The 15,441-nt window shown below is 39.7% G+C and overlaps 3 protein-coding genes and 1 long non-coding RNA gene across 7 annotated transcripts in view; 1 reads left to right on the top strand and 3 right to left on the bottom strand.

Annotated features, from left to right (window-relative positions):
- Positions 1–15,110, bottom strand: part of LOC149673952 (ankyrin repeat and BTB/POZ domain-containing protein 2) — a 29,247-nt gene extending 14,137 nt beyond the window's left edge. Inside the window, exons 1-7 of the mRNA XM_089839756.1 lie at positions 14,842–15,110; positions 14,200–14,729; positions 13,466–13,841; positions 13,117–13,357; positions 12,333–12,814; positions 11,830–12,178; positions 11,290–11,533 (exon numbers count right to left, since the gene is read on the bottom strand). Of these exons, the coding sequence (XP_089695882.1) occupies positions 11,290–11,533; positions 11,830–12,178; positions 12,333–12,814; positions 13,117–13,357; positions 13,466–13,841; positions 14,200–14,729; positions 14,842–15,110 (2,491 nt within the window). The remainder of the gene's footprint in view (positions 1–11,289; positions 11,534–11,829; positions 12,179–12,332; positions 12,815–13,116; positions 13,358–13,465; positions 13,842–14,199; positions 14,730–14,841) is intronic.
- LOC149673955 (very long chain fatty acid elongase 6-like) lies at positions 3,765–6,156 on the bottom strand. Of its 2 annotated transcripts, XM_089839761.1 has the most exons (3): positions 5,778–6,156; positions 4,265–4,753; positions 3,765–4,125 (listed from the first exon to the last, which is right to left on the bottom strand). In XM_089839761.1, exons 1-3 carry the CDS (start codon positions 6,139–6,141, stop codon positions 4,061–4,063), a joined length of 918 nt encoding a protein of 305 aa, XP_089695887.1. In that variant the 5' UTR covers positions 6,142–6,156; the 3' UTR covers positions 3,765–4,060. The 2 variants fall into 2 exon arrangements, with proteins under 2 accessions (XP_089695887.1, XP_089695885.1); XM_089839759.1 differs by having other exon boundaries at positions 3,765–4,753.
- Positions 6,209–15,033, top strand: LOC149673953 (uncharacterized). Of its 3 annotated transcripts, none has more exons than XR_016366963.1 (8): positions 6,209–6,332; positions 6,428–10,439; positions 10,506–11,566; positions 11,642–11,813; positions 12,001–12,925; positions 12,988–13,406; positions 13,496–13,854; positions 13,946–15,033. It is a non-coding gene; the product is annotated as an uncharacterized LOC149673953 (long non-coding RNA). The 3 variants fall into 3 exon arrangements; XR_016366961.1 differs by lacking the exon at positions 6,209–6,332 and having other exon boundaries at positions 7,191–7,313; positions 7,520–10,439; XR_016366962.1 differs by lacking the exon at positions 6,209–6,332 and having other exon boundaries at positions 10,298–10,439; positions 11,642–11,797.
- On the bottom strand, positions 7,311–9,311 carry LOC149673954 (very long chain fatty acid elongase 6-like). The gene is made up of 2 exons (XM_089839762.1): positions 9,080–9,311; positions 7,311–8,086 (listed from the first exon to the last, which is right to left on the bottom strand). The coding sequence occupies exons 1-2, from the start codon at positions 9,309–9,311 to the stop codon at positions 7,497–7,499; spliced, it is 822 nt and encodes a 273-aa protein (XP_089695888.1). The 3' UTR covers positions 7,311–7,496.
- Positions 15,111–15,441: the final 331 nt, after the last annotated feature.

Here is a 15,441-nt window from a genome sequence, read left to right as displayed (position 1 = left end):
GAATACGTCAGCGGATGTTCAAGGTAATAACTTCCGGTGTTCGCTATGACTAGAGTGACGAGTCCCTGTAGCTTGAACTAACTGGGGATTAGGCATAGCACGACAAGGTTTAGAAGTGCTTGAATTTAAGCAGTTTGTCCAATAATACAGCCGCCCGTAAATCAAAATGTGTGACTTTCATGTTTAAAAATATCTTTAGTCTGAAATTCAGTTGCTCATGTGGCGTAGTAAACCAAGGACTGCTTAGTTTGCAGGTGCTAGTTGAGCGAATAAACTTTGGCATACTTATGAGGATTACGTTACTTAAGCTACAATGTTATGTAACAAAGCTGAAATTGTCTCTCAAATTTTATTGACTTGAGAGATAGTTAACCCACACTTGGAGCCACGGTGGCCCTAGCATTTTTGCAAAAAGTTTTTTCATCTTATTTTTAATGACGGTGATATTTAAAATTCAGAATGGGAATTCCTTAGAAACCCTTTAGGGTGTAAAATTGTAAATGCTGTTTGTACTCCTTAATTATTCTTTCAAACATTTGTGGCGCATGACACTCGCTCACTACCTAGTAAGTACCTAGCTACCCCACCCGGCTTGATTTATTCTATATTTAGATGTTTGCTCAAACATTTTGACAAACTCGCGCAGTTTTGATTCGTTTGCTTTATTTTGGTCAAAGGGGTGTATTTTCTAGCATATATTCAGCGCTACGAGCCATAACTTAAAAATAATTCATTCTTTTTTTAACAGAAAAATATCTTGCAGCGAATTCCAATTTCTGCACCGGGTCGCTCTGAAAAACTTTGAATACTTTCTAGATCAGCCTGGGATAATTATATTCACTGTCAACTGTTTTAGTCCATATTTTTAGGGTGGGCCATAGGGGCAACGTTACCTCTGCCTCTATTAGCCCATAAAAACTAGGCCTACCACGGAGATGCTCAAATTTATTTAGCTTTTCAAAAATCTTCATTGAAAAAGAGCATTGTTGCTAGGTCAAAGACAATGCCGAGAAAAAGGTTATCACCGAACACGTTTGTTTCTGTGGTGTTGTCGCCGCTAAACCCTCTGTACAAACGATTGAAGGCAATTATAATTTACGCGTGGGAAAGACTTGTTTGGCCGAGGGTTAGTTAATACCGATGAGTACGTCGTTGTACCAAAGACCAAGCTACGGTGATTGATACCATAAGATAAACTCTAGTGTATTCTCAAGGTGGGATAAGCGATCCGGTATCAGGCGACGACTGCTATCTATAGCTCCCCTCTCACGAATCGAATCATCATTTTGGGGGTCTTCGAAGCCATTAGATAGAACCCTATAATTAACACTATGACAGGATTCAGTATCAAGATTTACTGCTCCCCACGTGACCCACTCAAAATATTTCCATGATAAAATATAAAAACAAGTAATCGCGTATCGACATATATCATTTTCCGGTAATGTAGGCGACACCATAGGTTTATATGTTCCATAAGAATGGCACTTCCTATACTTCGTAATGCTAGAGACTTCGAGAACGACGCGATAATTGACAGTCCATCTTCCTATTTAGCCTGTATTGAGCCTTCCACAGCGCCTCACCTGGCATCGCTTTACGAGAATCTATGACCTACGTCACTTCATGACAAGCTCCAGTTTGTAACCGGTGACAAACTTATGGAACATATCTTATGAACTTATGGCGACGCTCATTCGTTATTTAGGGAGTTCCGAGAGAGACTCAACTGACAAATTGCGAGAAGTCGGACTCGAAATTCAAAGCTAAACGCTGTCAGAGCGTTAGTAATAGACAGAAATACCAAATAACTTTTGCATTTTTAATTAGAAATTTTGGTTTTCTATTTAAATTGAAAAAAATTTAATTTGAGGAGTTGCTGGCTGGAGGAACGAACTCAGAATAGTTGTGAGCAAACGGACATACACTCTTGCCAACCTCATAAACTCAGAGTTGACTATAAACATGGAAATATATTAAAAAAAAAAATAAATGTCGCGTCGCTATTTTAATGATCGATTCAAAACATATATATAATAAAAAAAATTGTTTTGGAACTTGCCAGAAATTTCCGGAGCACCTCACCACACCTAGCACTTATCGAGGGAGGAACCACTAAATGGCCCTCTTCATTTGAAACTTAAAATTACTTCACTACCTTCAAGGTTTAGTTTTCCTTAATTAAAACCATATTTCATTAATGGTTTGCCTCTCGTCAGGCATCAAAAGTTCAGTATATTAGATCAGGCCAAGATAAACAGATATGGAAGGTAAAATGAACCTAAACTATTATTGCGATTATTCAAATCATCCATTAATAAATTAAATTTTCTTAACTAGTTCATTTGAGACACGGTTCTTGAGTATTCCAAGGTTATCATTGCGTAGTTGAAGCTTTTAATTGAAAATATATTTTATCAACCGCGCTTTCAAGTGAGTAAGTGATTTACTATCGCCGCTAAAGCTTTATGGTTACCGCGTGTGCCACTTTTGTAAAATACAACATGATCATTTGCTTATAATTTTTCTTTCAGTATTTTGGCCTAACATACGATGGTATTACATAAAGGTTTTGAAAAAGGTAATAAACCAGTATAACCTCGGAATGCGTTAGAGTTAGTTTTGATGTACTTTTCTGTCATATGTGGAATCGCCCCGGGCAGTAGTGGCGGCCAATTGTCGCCGTTCCGAAAGACCCCGTCATCAAAAGAAAAAATTCACCCCATACAACCATTGAACATAGAATTTTATACAACTGGATAAAAGAAAAAAAAATTGCACTGGCACTTGTAGAGCCAGTGGCGAGTGCTCGCAACGAATAACGTAAGATTGAATTAACAGCCTAATAAATAATCGTAATGTTCTAATAAGAGTGTTGAGGTATACCTTAGGGTGGATCCGATGAAATAAAGATAATTAAACAATTTAAGAAGAAATTAAAACTTTAGAACGTTTATAAAAGAAATAGTCATGGTTATCATAGCATAGTTTTAATACTTAAAAGGCTAGTTTCTTAAAATTTACATTTGCAGATATTTCATACGGGTTAACCAAATTACTTTTATGTTATTTAGCGTCTACAATGGAAACTTCCCGGTTTAGATTTCCTAGTATTACCAAATCCACCTCTGGTATTACCCTACGCAGTTATCACACGCTAAAGTTTAAGGATTCGTTGGTACAATCCAATGTAAATTGAAATTATTTCAAAGCTTGTTTTTTCGAGTTTTGTATGAAAAAGAATTTTAGTTTATGTGCAATGAAGGAAGTGCATCGAATGATGATTGACGTCTTGATCTCGATTGGAATGTGGTCGCTGTGGACTAGCCTTTTTTCAAAGCAAGGAGGATATATTAAAGGAGTGAAAAATTATTAGAGTCCACTCCCATCCGAGGGATTGGGAAATTCGACAGAGGGATTTTAACTCTGCGCTAGTTTGAAGTCGCACGGTTCCCTCGAATCCTCCCTACTATGGGAGAGTTCGTTCTTCGCATAAAGCTTACATTATTCCACCCCCTACTTGTAAACATTTTCTACGTATTTTACAAAACCCCGTTTGTCACTCCCGAGGTATGCTTGCTCCCTGTTCAAATTTAACTTCCCCGTCGAGGCGATCCATCTCGGGACACATTCTGAGGAGGGAACCACTCGTAAAACGAGGTGTGGCGAATTATTACCCCTGCTCGATAATACTCTTAATGGATTTTCTATCAAATAAAAGTTTCGTTTTTAAACCTTGGAAGTAAATGGGCAACGATCAGAAATTACCAAGCAAACTAATTTATTTCATTTTCCTTATTTTATCATTTTGAGATTTACATAAAAATATTTCGAATATTTGATATGATACCACCACTTAACGTAACTTCTCAAGAAATACTTGTTTCTAATTCTAATTAAATATACCATCAGGAGTTTAGTTATGTTTGCGCAATAATTTTTAATTATACTTAATTATCCAGAAACAAATGTTAGAAGAAACGTTTAACACTACAGAATTTTTATATGAAAAAATACAAGATCTTTTAAACTAATTGATATCTTTATCAAGCAAACTCAATTAATTTCGGTTAATTCTTACTTTGAGATCAACAAACTTTTGAAAAAACAATATTCTTGAAAAAACTAAAAAACGAAAAATCAAAAACACCAGTAAGACCCTAATAAACTTTGTTAAATTCTTTGTGAATCGATTTTACAAAATAATAGCGTCTAACGAAAAAATTAAGGAACAAACAAATTAAGAATGTGAGGAAAATCATACCACAAACGGTTAAATTGAAGTTACTGTTGCATTGTCGCCCATAAAAATGCGCTCGCAACACGAAAACGCCCACCAACAAGCCGACTATAAACTGAACTATTTGAGCCATAGTTATCACCATCGACATCTTTATGGGAACATGGACGTTAGCGGCTTTCAAGGCAAAATACGAGTACATGAAGGAATGCACGGAGTAGTTCAGAGCCAAAACCCAACGCATGAAAGCCGGTAAATACGGCGCGAAAAACCAGCAGAGGAACAGCATTAAAACGTGATGCGACATGTGTAGAACGGTTAATTGTCGTTTCTTCAATACCAGAAAGACGGTATCAAATAATTCCACGGCTTTCGATAGAGCGAAGGCCCAACCCCAAAAAACTGGAACTGCGCTGTAAGTATCATTGCACACGGAGAATTCCATACCAAAATTCTGCAGAACGTAATGCAATTCCGGAACGCTTCGCAACATACCACAAATGCTGAAGACGGCTAAAGACACGGGGATTTATTTGTATTTTAATATAGGCTTTACTTAGCTACCCCAGAGATAGATTTAATTTTAGAAGTGGGAATGGAGAACGTTTAGTATCTACTTCAGTCCGACTCATAGCCCAGTATAGAGCCCCCTCCCTCCAACACGTAAAGAAAAGTTTTAAATTATCTTATTGGCTCACTTAAACTACGTTATGATGACGTTTCTGACAGGGAAGGCGAAAAATACGTAATTCCAGTTTATCTCTGTCGCTATGACCCGCCTCTTCTTTCATACCCCCCCCCCCCGTCCCGTGGAAGGGGGTCCGGAACTTTGACGCGCGCCCAGATTACTCTGTTCTCCATTCCTACTTCTAAAATTAAATCTATCCCTGCATGGAAGAGGCTTATTGGGTATTCACTTTATTACGACTCCCTCTTTACCGCCTCCCAGATTCCCCAATTCCTTTTTTACCTCTGTCGCTATGACCCGCCTCTTCTTTCAGAAAGTGGAAGGGGGTCCGCTACTTTGAGGGGCGCCCAGATATTACTCTGTTCTCCATTCCTACTTCTAAAATTAAATCTATCCCTGGCTACCCTATTTCAATTGTCACAGCCTTAAGAGAAGTTAATGGAGGCATTTTTGCTGAAATACCAATGTTGCAACTTTTAACTATACAATAATCATTGGTCCTTGAAATTATCAAGTTGGAAACATACTTAAGCCGGTGCCACACAACTGATGTTTTGCTTGTACTATATATATAGTTTTTAGGCTAGGAGAATTCATACCATTTACACAGGGAGACCAGGCTACTTGGAGACCAGGCTACTTGAAGGACGAAAGTGCAGACTACTCTTTGTCCTCTAAGTAATCTAGTGTCCTTCTGTAAATGGTATCAGAAGTATATAATAATTCTCTTCAAGAGTGAGCTCAACGTTATACCGAAGGTATTCGACTACATTATAATTAAATACCTTAATCACAATGCAAGTTTTCCAGCAAAAATTATACAGACTAAAATAAATTGAAGAAACCTACCTAAAGAGGCATCCCAAAGCACAATTGCTTGTCGTACGTCTATTGGACTTCTAGGTCTCATAAACTCTCGCAAAAGATAGATTAAAACGAAATAGAAGGCCGAAAAATATATACTGTAATGCCAATACTTATCAAACCAAGCTATCAAAGAATGACGATCAAACTGGAGCTCGAAACTTTGAACGAAACTATAGAGCATGTATCCCTTGTAATTCGACATTGTAAAATTGTTATCAAATTGAAATTGAACTATCGGGGCAAAATGTAGTGGAAAAGAACTGAACTTGAAGCTCAAAGATAGTTTTTCCGAATGACTTGAAATTTTGATAAACGTCTCGTTGCAATGTCGCTTCTTACCCCTCATTTGTCCACGTGACCCGAGGTGTGGTTACTCTTCCCCTTTCCCTAAAATATGACTTTCCGAATCCCAGAATGTGACAACAATGGGAGGAACTTGTTGCAGTTTTCTTGTGAAGAATAGACGATAAAAGACTTTTCAATATTTAAGAGCTAGTCGCAAGATATCGGTTCATGACCATAGGGGAGGGCAGAAGCGTAATTTTCAAATGGAGTGATACCATATTTATCGTAGAAGTTTAAGGTTAGTAATTTTCATTTTATTCGAGAGTATAAAATTATGAATATTTCAGATGGGAGTCTACAATATTGAGGACGAACCCGTGACTCTTCTGGATGCGCAATGAATCAACCCTCTTCTATGTTCGGAAACTGAGTTGTCTACCCCCTTTTTTACGTCGGGAGGGTATAGGGAAAGGACCATAACCGTTCGCTTTAAACAGATACGATTAATTACGAAGTTCCCTTAATCAATCACCCTTTTTGGCGAAATTAAAGTACCTTTTCTTCGTCAGCACGACTATCCCTTGAATTGCAGAAAGTTATTCAAAGGCTTAACGTCAACTTAACATTAAACAGTTGAACACGCTACAAGTGTCACAACAAAACGAAGCAAAAACGTTGTCAAAATAAGCTGGTTATTCCCAGATGCCTTCGAAACCAATTGACGCCAGGAATAGAGAGTTTAAGCCAACCCTAAAAATTTTCCTTTAGAAACGACGGTGCTATTTTAAACCATGCTTAAACTCTCTAAAAGTTTGGTACTGTATTTTCAATAGTTTAGTCGATGTTTTCTAGCACCGCTTTTGTATCTTAAAGCCATTATTTGTAAGGCTGGAGCACCTGCAGCACTACTCGAGTAAAAGATGAAATATTACCCTTTCGGTATTTAACCTCGACCCCTTATAGTCCGAAAGTTTCCACGAGAACATGGGAAAACCAAACGACACCCCCCCCCCCCTCCATGTTGCGTTAGGGAAATACAACAGAAGGAATGGAAAGTTTCTCTTTCGCCAAGATATAAATAGACCATCTAGGAAATTACATACAGAGAAACCAACACACAGGGGGCCTTTGATGACAATGATAAATTTAATAGGAAAAATCAGCGCTGTGCCCAACAAATACACTTCAAATTTGACTATATTGATTGAGAATGAAATGTCACAAAAATAATTGGTATAATTAAAAATATAGTTTAATGTCATAGGTAACACTGTAACAAGTTAAAAAGGCGAAGGTCTACGAAAGACTTATAAAAACATTATCAAAATTTACATAATCAGTAACCTGTCAACAATAACGTGTTACTCTAATGACCACTTTAGTTACGCCTAAAAATAACTTTGCAAAAAAATTAATTCAGTTCAATTTCGTAATTTTAGATTCAGATTTAACAAGAATATATTTTCGCACGAAAAAATTAATGAATAAACTTATCAAAATAGCGACGAAGATCAGTCCGCATACCGCAATTCCGAAACTGGTCTTGCAGGGGCGATTGTTAAAATGCGCCCATACTACGTAGATACAAACTACCATTCCGATGAAGAATTGACTAATCTGGGCCATTGTGATTAGCATCGATATCTTATTGGGGACGTTGAACTTGGCAGCTTTCAATGTGAAATAGGTGTACATGAAGGCGTGTATCGTGTAATTGATTGCGCAAACCCAACGAGCGAAGGCCGGTAAGGGTCCAGCGAAATACCAGCACAGGCATAACATCAGGACGTGATGAGTTACGTGAAGGACGGTCAATTGTCGTTTCTTCAAGACGATGAAAACTGTATCGAATAGTTCCACCGCTTTGGAAATGCAGAATGCCCAGCCCCAGAAGGAAGAAACTCGACTGTACGTGTTATCACAGACCGAAAATTCAATGCCATAATTGCGTAGAACGTACGACAAGTCAGGGACGGTACGCAGCATTCCGCAAATGCTGAAGATTGCTAAAGAGATAGCCATGTTTTAGGTTTTATCCCATAGATATACAAATACACGCTAGGGTCTAGATACTACAACAAATCGGGACGATTTTCAATGGGGAAACATTTTAGGGCGCCATCTACCAATATACAATTAAATGTATAAAAACTAAAGATAATTTTGGGACCATGATATTCTAGAATAAAGCGCCTCACGTGGCGCTCTGGCATCAAGGCCCTCGGCCGCACGTGCCACCAAACCAACATTAGAAGCTTCGCTAAGCACTTGATCCAGTATTATTTTATAACGCGAATGATAAATAGCGCTCTAAAAATACTCCCCCAGAGAAGAATGGTTGTCACCTCCGCGTTTTATCGCCGGGCCTAACCTGAGGTAAAGTATTTAGACCCAAACATGTAATATCTATGGTTTATCTAGACAGGCAGTCTATCACCCGCTGTTAAACCCTTGTAAGAGAACTCCTTCTATTTTCGACAGGTGTTCCCAAGGGACTAATCACTCACACCTCTACAACGATTAAGATTTACTACCGTTTTTATCGATTACATGCAACCCACTTAGTACAGTCAAGGTACTGAGCCTTGACAGACATGGAGGATTGATACCATCTACACAAGGAGTCCATGCTACTTGGAGGACATAGTAGTCTGCACTATTGTCCTCGAAGTAGTCTGGCCTCCTTGTGTAAATGGTACGAATCCTCCTAGCCTGAAAACTGTGTATAGACAATTTCGGAAATTGCATACAGTGAAACAACACAAGGGTGAGGCCACCATTTCGGTATTTGGCTAGCTTTCCGCGTTTAGTAAACTCGGGCTCCTTCTGGCCACTCTGGCGTTGCTTCTTGACACGAGGGAGAAAACCCCAGTACGTAATTTCCGAAATGGTCTATTGGAGCCAAATTTTTTTTAAAAAGAATAAAGAATCACTAACTACCCCTTTGTGGTCAGGCCCCTTAGTTTAGTTTGTAAGAAAAAAACCCATAATAAACCTACCTAAAGATAAATCCCACAGAATAACGGCACGTCGAATCTTCATCGGACTTCGGTGTTTCATGAATTGTTTCAAGGCGAAAATTAGTAGTAAATAAGCGGCCGAAAAATACAGACTTAAATGCCGGTAGTGATATAACCACGCCGCGAAATAATGACGATCATGTTGAAGCTCGAAATTTTGTACGAAACCGTAATAAACGTATCCTTCGTACTTGGGAATTTGGGACGACATTTCGAATCCGAATTGAAAACTTGATATTTAAAACTAAAATCGACAATCTCGATTCGCTCGCGCTCCGTTAAAAATGGTCAGTACTGTACGGACTAACTGATGCTGATTACTGACCGCGGTTTCAAACGCACGCTTAACCCTAAACCGTTTAGTTCAAAGACAGTTTTCTTTTGTAGGGGGAAATCTGGTTGCTGGGGTTTTTACCTGGAACCGAGTATAAGAATTTTTCACGCAAGAGCCTTTTTTTAAGGGCTCCCAATTTTCCGACCCCCCAAGCTGTATTTCGTCTAAAAACAGGGGGACGGTCCGTTTTGGGTCCAGTAGGGTTCATTCAATACGAGACAATAATAACCGAAGCTGTGACGATGGGTAATTCACCCCGAAATTTTTATTTTTCTATTTGCAAGGAGTATTTTTTAGGAGTGAAAAGTAAAGGTTTTAGATTGGTTTCGATGCATGGTGGTATCATGGAGGGATAAATATAAAGGTGAAGAAAACGTACACCCGGCTCAACTAGGGTTTTTACGACAACCTCCCACTAAGCGACGAGGGGGTGGGTTGAAAATGTATTGTTAGCAGCATAGTATATTGTGGTCATGTGACAAAACGATCTTTATAGCGTTCTAGGGTTTTTGTCAGAATACCTGTGGGTGGAGGACCTTTTTAGATGGGTCTTGAAGCGCTTCTAATTTTCTTCTCCTTTCTATATATCCTCCATGAATGTTTTTGCGTTGCTCGTACCACATAAGGCGTAGTAAACAGTTAACAAAGACTAAATATATATTTGTTAAAGTGGACCAGCAACACTATACTATTTTATTTTTTATTTTATGTCTACCCCAAATTTTTTACCCTCGAAATGGTCGATTAAAAATAACAACTAGTGTTTTATCAAGTCGATGATTATAGAATGTCGTTAGTAAGACACACGCCTTACTGAAGTATCTATACAATGTGTCACACTTATAGGGAACACAACATAAACTTATGGTTATACGCGAAATAGTAGCAAATAAGATGAAATTTCGAAATGGTCCGTCGTTCCCCATTCGCTTAGTTTCCATAGAATTGGTATCTTAAGTATAATTTTCTTAGAGCTGAATTGTGATTGACAAGCGTTTTGTCACGGTAAATATTGCAGAGACATTGTCGAAAATCACTTCATACTTAACCCAAGCCTACATTATTTTCTAGAAAGACGTTAGGAAAACTGCTACTGGATGAGATTAGGGAATCCCTAAACGCAGGGAGACTCTATTGATGGAGTCTTGTTCAGATTCAGAAAAGCGGACACGCAAAACGAGTGGCTCGTGCCGTTCCTCGCATTTCGTTGGAAGAGGTGATGGTTGTTGGAAAACCCGGGTATTTCCTTAACGCAGGGCGACTATATAGAATGGGGGAAGGTAAAAACGCCAAACAAATAACTCGTTTCATTATGAGCAGTATCGCCATTCATCGGCAAACGTCATTGTTGTTAAAAGACCCGTTTCAAAGTTGAGAAAATCAGTGTAGCCCACCTCGCGAGTCGCGACCCCTGATAATGGGGCAAAGCCAGCGAGTATAAACACCAAGGAATCATATGCTTTTACATTTGCCCGGTATGATTTTAGCCATTTTTTCTCGCCCAAAATCCCCATGGGAACAAACGTTCCATAAAAAAAATTTGAATTACGGCAATAGAAAGTGTCATACTTATTGTTCTTATATTATTTATGCTATTTTTTAGTACGCAAGAAATTTATACATCAATAGCTTTCTTATCTTCGAAAAACAATTTAAAATGCACCCAGCACAAATTGTGCTTAAAGATCGAGATAAATAATTCAAAGATACCATAATTTTTACTGAAGGGGCTACAGAAAATTCTTTCCCCCTCTCTAGGCTTATAATTCAGTGCAGTGTTGTCAGGCCTGTCTGAGTCAAGTATTGATTCAAACTGAACTTCTAGCTTTTTTTTTTGAAAGATTTTGGTACTTACCAGTAGCTGTCCTTCCGGCGTTCAGATGAGAAAACGGTTGTAGAAGACCCCAAAGATCGCTGTTGGAGGCGATGGCGGCTTCCAAAAGTGACGCCGAGACCACGGTCTTGCCGTCAGGAGGTAGAGATTGAAGAACGATTTCTTCCAACAAGTTCTCGATGGCTGCTGTCATGTAAACCGCCGCGTATTCTTGCACAAAGTTTCCAACGCGAACGTCGCACATCCAACGGTGAAACCGACCAACCTAATAAAGGCATTATTTTTCTTTCAAATCTATGTAAGTAAAAGCCCCTTCCGACTAACAATCAATGATCAGCCCAAACCCAATCTTAAGTAGTATATACTCTCTAAGGTGTCTTTTATCAATCTGTGGCCAGAAATGTAAAAACCCTTGATTATGGGAAAACGTCCGTACATTTAAACCGATTTCATTAATATTAACACTAGCAGCAAAGGGACCGGAGACCATTTTAAAAAAGAACGGTTAGTTGATCCCCAGAAGGCATATGTAAATGTCTCAAAATGTACTATATAACTTACCGATAAATGTAGCCCAGCTCTGGCACTTTTGCTCTGCCTTGGTACGTCACCGGAAATGACAGTATAAATGGCTGCAGCTCGGTGACAAGCTTTGATGGAGCTATCAGCTAGAGATGGCGAAAATACCACTCTTATGGCACCACTAACTTCCTGTTTCGAACACATTCCGAGTGTCTTTGAGAATCTCTGGGCTTCACGAGCCAGACGCACCAAGGGCCTTTGCAAGAGATATGTTAAACGGGGAACCGTTTCCATAGATACGCGTCCAAGGTTCTCTTTCAAACGACCGCCTTGTAAAACGCGGAGAATGTCACGGTTTGACCAAGGAGCTTGTTGTAATTCCACTAATCTGCAAGTAAATGATCAAACATTGAGTGTTAAATGCAAGAGTGTACATAGTTTCCACTGGTCACATTGTTGGCAGGCTTTTCTTGAGCCAAGTGACTTGTTTGAACCCTTTAATATAACTATTTACGAAAGTAGAGATTTTAAAGCACACAAACCTGTTGTGACTATCAATCCATACAAATTCATCCGCACTTGTAACGTTAGTATTAATTGTGTCCATACTGGAATGACGCATCAACCTTCTAGCAACTCCAGCCTCTGTGACAATATCACTGGCCCCACTTGCCGAAGAATATGTAGAAGTCGAATAACTGGTGCTACGAAAACTATGGTTATTACGTCTCGAAGTGGACAACTGTTCAATGGCTTGTCTCAAGTCTTCAACGCCCCCAGCACCTTCAAACGAAACCAGAACTTCGTCCTTGGATGACGCGTGTTGTCTGTGATGATTACCGTGGTTGGTGCTAGGGTTAGCGTTACTGGAACACACTGATTTTCTAGAAGAGCTCGTTGACCTACGGGCTGATTTTGGCACGGATGTGTGAGTATTACTGGTAACAGACACTAACTTATCATCTTCCGGTACAGATTTTAACGGTGTCCCTCTGCCCGCTGATGGCTTATTCCTGTCGTCAATCTACGAATTAAAACGAAAATGTCAACGTTACAACCGAATTTACACCGACTATACAACACATGAGGTGTTAGCGGATTGCCGAGCAGCTATATTTCGAATCACAAATAGTTGGTATGGTTACTGGCCTTCGGCGTTCGCCTGGGCCTTGTTTGTTTATTATTTTTATTTTTAAGTTTTTTAAGGATCTCAAAATCTCTTCTACATTGTACGTTCAGGGGATAATTTATAATGTTTTCATAATGTATATTTGTACAACCTCTACTTCATTAAAAACCATTGAACATATCTTTTGCGTGACTTACCACTTGATGGTGGGAATGCGACTCTTTGACGGCATGAACTACAGTTGAGTCCACCCGACATGAGGTAAAGTTAAGGTCATGATACAGCTCATACTCGTGGCAATTGAGAATTCTGGTGTTGGCACCCATTAAAGACGAGGACTGATGTCTGTAGCTCGAGTTTGACGAAGAGGATTGGTCCACTGGAGACAAGGAAACGCACGAGGAATGAGTCTCACTCATACTCGCGTGACCAGAAGACCTGACAGTACATTAATATACACCTTCAGTCATTTGCATCAATTAAGAAAGTAACTTAACAATTCTTATTACAACATTTATTTCATTAAAATGGAAAAAAAACTTTTACCTGTTTTCGTCACTCGATGAACCACCGTAGCACGTGTCTGGCCTTTTAACACCTCTAACGTTATTACCAACTTCCTCCGCGCTCAAAATATGAGGAAAACTAAGAATGTTTCTTCTGCGCGACTTCAATCTACCGTTCATTCTCTTGCGACAAATGACGGGGTCCCCATCCGATGAGCTTTTGCTCAGGGACCCGCAGTCCGTATTCGATGCGGAATCGCGATAAGGGGACAGACCACCGTCAGGAAGTACACCTTCGTCCTCTTCTTCGTCAATAACGTGCCGGTCCCATAACGCGCAACCCACAGGCAAGAAGTCTCCCCTTTCTTCCATGGACGATGTCGTTGTGCAGACGCTGGGTGAACGAATAGGGCTTCCTGAAAAACAGAAGTAAAACATTTCTAGGTCAAAATAACTCTTGCTAGCTGTCAAGTTCTTGGGGCCACTATATTGTATTATAAATAAAAAGGTTTCATTTTAGTGGACATTTGAACAGCCTTATTTGGGAACTTATACCGACAACTCCAGTGGCATTTTAGAAACAGAAGCTTTCGGTTGTGGAAGGAGCTAAGATTCGTGAACTTCCGTCAAGGAATTAGCATGCACGGCTTCACTAATGGGCTAAATGATTGGGGAAGCCTAAACTCTCCAATATGGTCGGCAAAATCGTGGGAAGACATAGGAGGTTGTGACGCACCACGTCAGTACATAAAATCAAGATAAAATATATCATACCCCTGACATTTGACGATTGATGTTTTGTCGTCGTTGGAAATAGTCCTGGAGTACTTTTGGCATGGGACAGCGTTTCACGAGGTAGTTGCAGTTGCTTATGTTGATTATTACATGTCCCGGAAACGGAGGTAATTGATTTACACTGAGACTGAGAACCCGGAGTACTTAATGGAACGTCCCTGTTACAATTACTCGTCGTGGGTAAGGCCAACGCGACAGGTGATGGTGTCTTGGAGTGTTTCGCGTTTGCATTCGCGTTCGCGTTGACGTTTGTGTCTCTGGCGGGTGACGAATTGTTTGAAGATGTAGAAACGACGCGTTCCGGGGACCCACTGCCGTTTTTCCGCGTTGCGTTTATCGGTACCGGCCCCGGGGAATGCGCGTGTCCATGACCAATGTCTTTGACACTAGAGTAACTGACCGAACCCGCTTTGTTGGGAGATCCGATTGCTAACATCGCTTCTCGACTTGAACATTTAATCTGTAGAGATGGCGCTGAACCACCACCGAGATCCTTTACAACTGGTGACCTGAAATTATAACAAACCTTCCATCTTTTAGTAAAGGCGTTTTAGGGTACTATCATTATCAGATCCTGCAAAGCCTATTGTTTTCAAATTTAGGTGAAAAGTAGTTAATTACCTGGATGACGAAGCTTTGGTCGATGGTCCACAATTACCACCTAAAGGTCCCTCTCTGTTTTGCGTCGTACTTGTAGGATGGTGCGGGGATCCATTGGAACTGTTTCTTTCTTTGTTCGAAGCAAGCTGTCCGCTTGAGTTCCCCGTAGAACGATTCATGTCGCCTAATCGTCTGGGTTTTGGTCGAATAATGTCAGCGCCGTGACAAAGCAGTGGATGCAAGTATTGGTCGGCATCTTGGAATTCAGGAACTGCCGGGATGGCCGTCATGTCCAAGCCACAGTGACGTCACCCTCATTCGTTAATCGCTCCGCACGATTATTGAACTATTTCGGTTGATCTGAAATAAGTATTAAGTAAGTTTAAGTGACTTTTGAAAACATTAAATTCTCAACCCTGAAAGAAATTCCAAAATATGAAATATTTTAACACAATGCCGCTTTTCCAATTGTCCGAAAGTACACGAAAAAAAGAACGAGTTCTAATGTATGCCCTACAAGCTTCTAGGTAGGTATTTCTTCTCACGAAAATTCCATTGAGAAGACAATTCAATGGCGTTGAAAATTTAATTGAGTTTGTTATACGGGTAGCAATACTAGGT

This window comes from Phalangium opilio, unplaced genomic scaffold (assembly GCF_054372755.1).
Source record: "Phalangium opilio isolate 3A_F unplaced genomic scaffold, DU_Popi_V2 ptg000048l_1, whole genome shotgun sequence".
Taxonomy (NCBI): Eukaryota; Metazoa; Arthropoda; class Arachnida; order Opiliones; family Phalangiidae; genus Phalangium; species Phalangium opilio.
This window is presented reverse-complemented; position numbering and strand designations above follow the sequence as displayed.

What these genes read in the sequence shown, in the direction of transcription:
- LOC149673955 (XM_089839759.1), bottom strand. Translation starts at nt 6,141, where the DNA reads ATGAGGGGTAAGAAGCGACATTGCAACGAGACGTTTATCAAAATTTCA. An exon ending in GCTTTGGGATGCCTCTTTAG is followed by an intron (nt 4,754 to 5,777) that starts GTAGGTTTCTTC and finishes CCGTGTCTTTAG; the next exon opens with CCGTCTTCAGCATTTGTGGT.
- LOC149673954 (XM_089839762.1), bottom strand. Translation starts at nt 9,311, where the DNA reads ATGTCGTCCCAAATTCCCAAGTACGAAGGATACGTTTATTACGGTTTC. An exon ending in TCTGTGGGATTTATCTTTAG is followed by an intron (nt 8,087 to 9,079) that starts GTAGGTTTATTA and finishes CTATCTCTTTAG; the next exon opens with CAATCTTCAGCATTTGCGGA.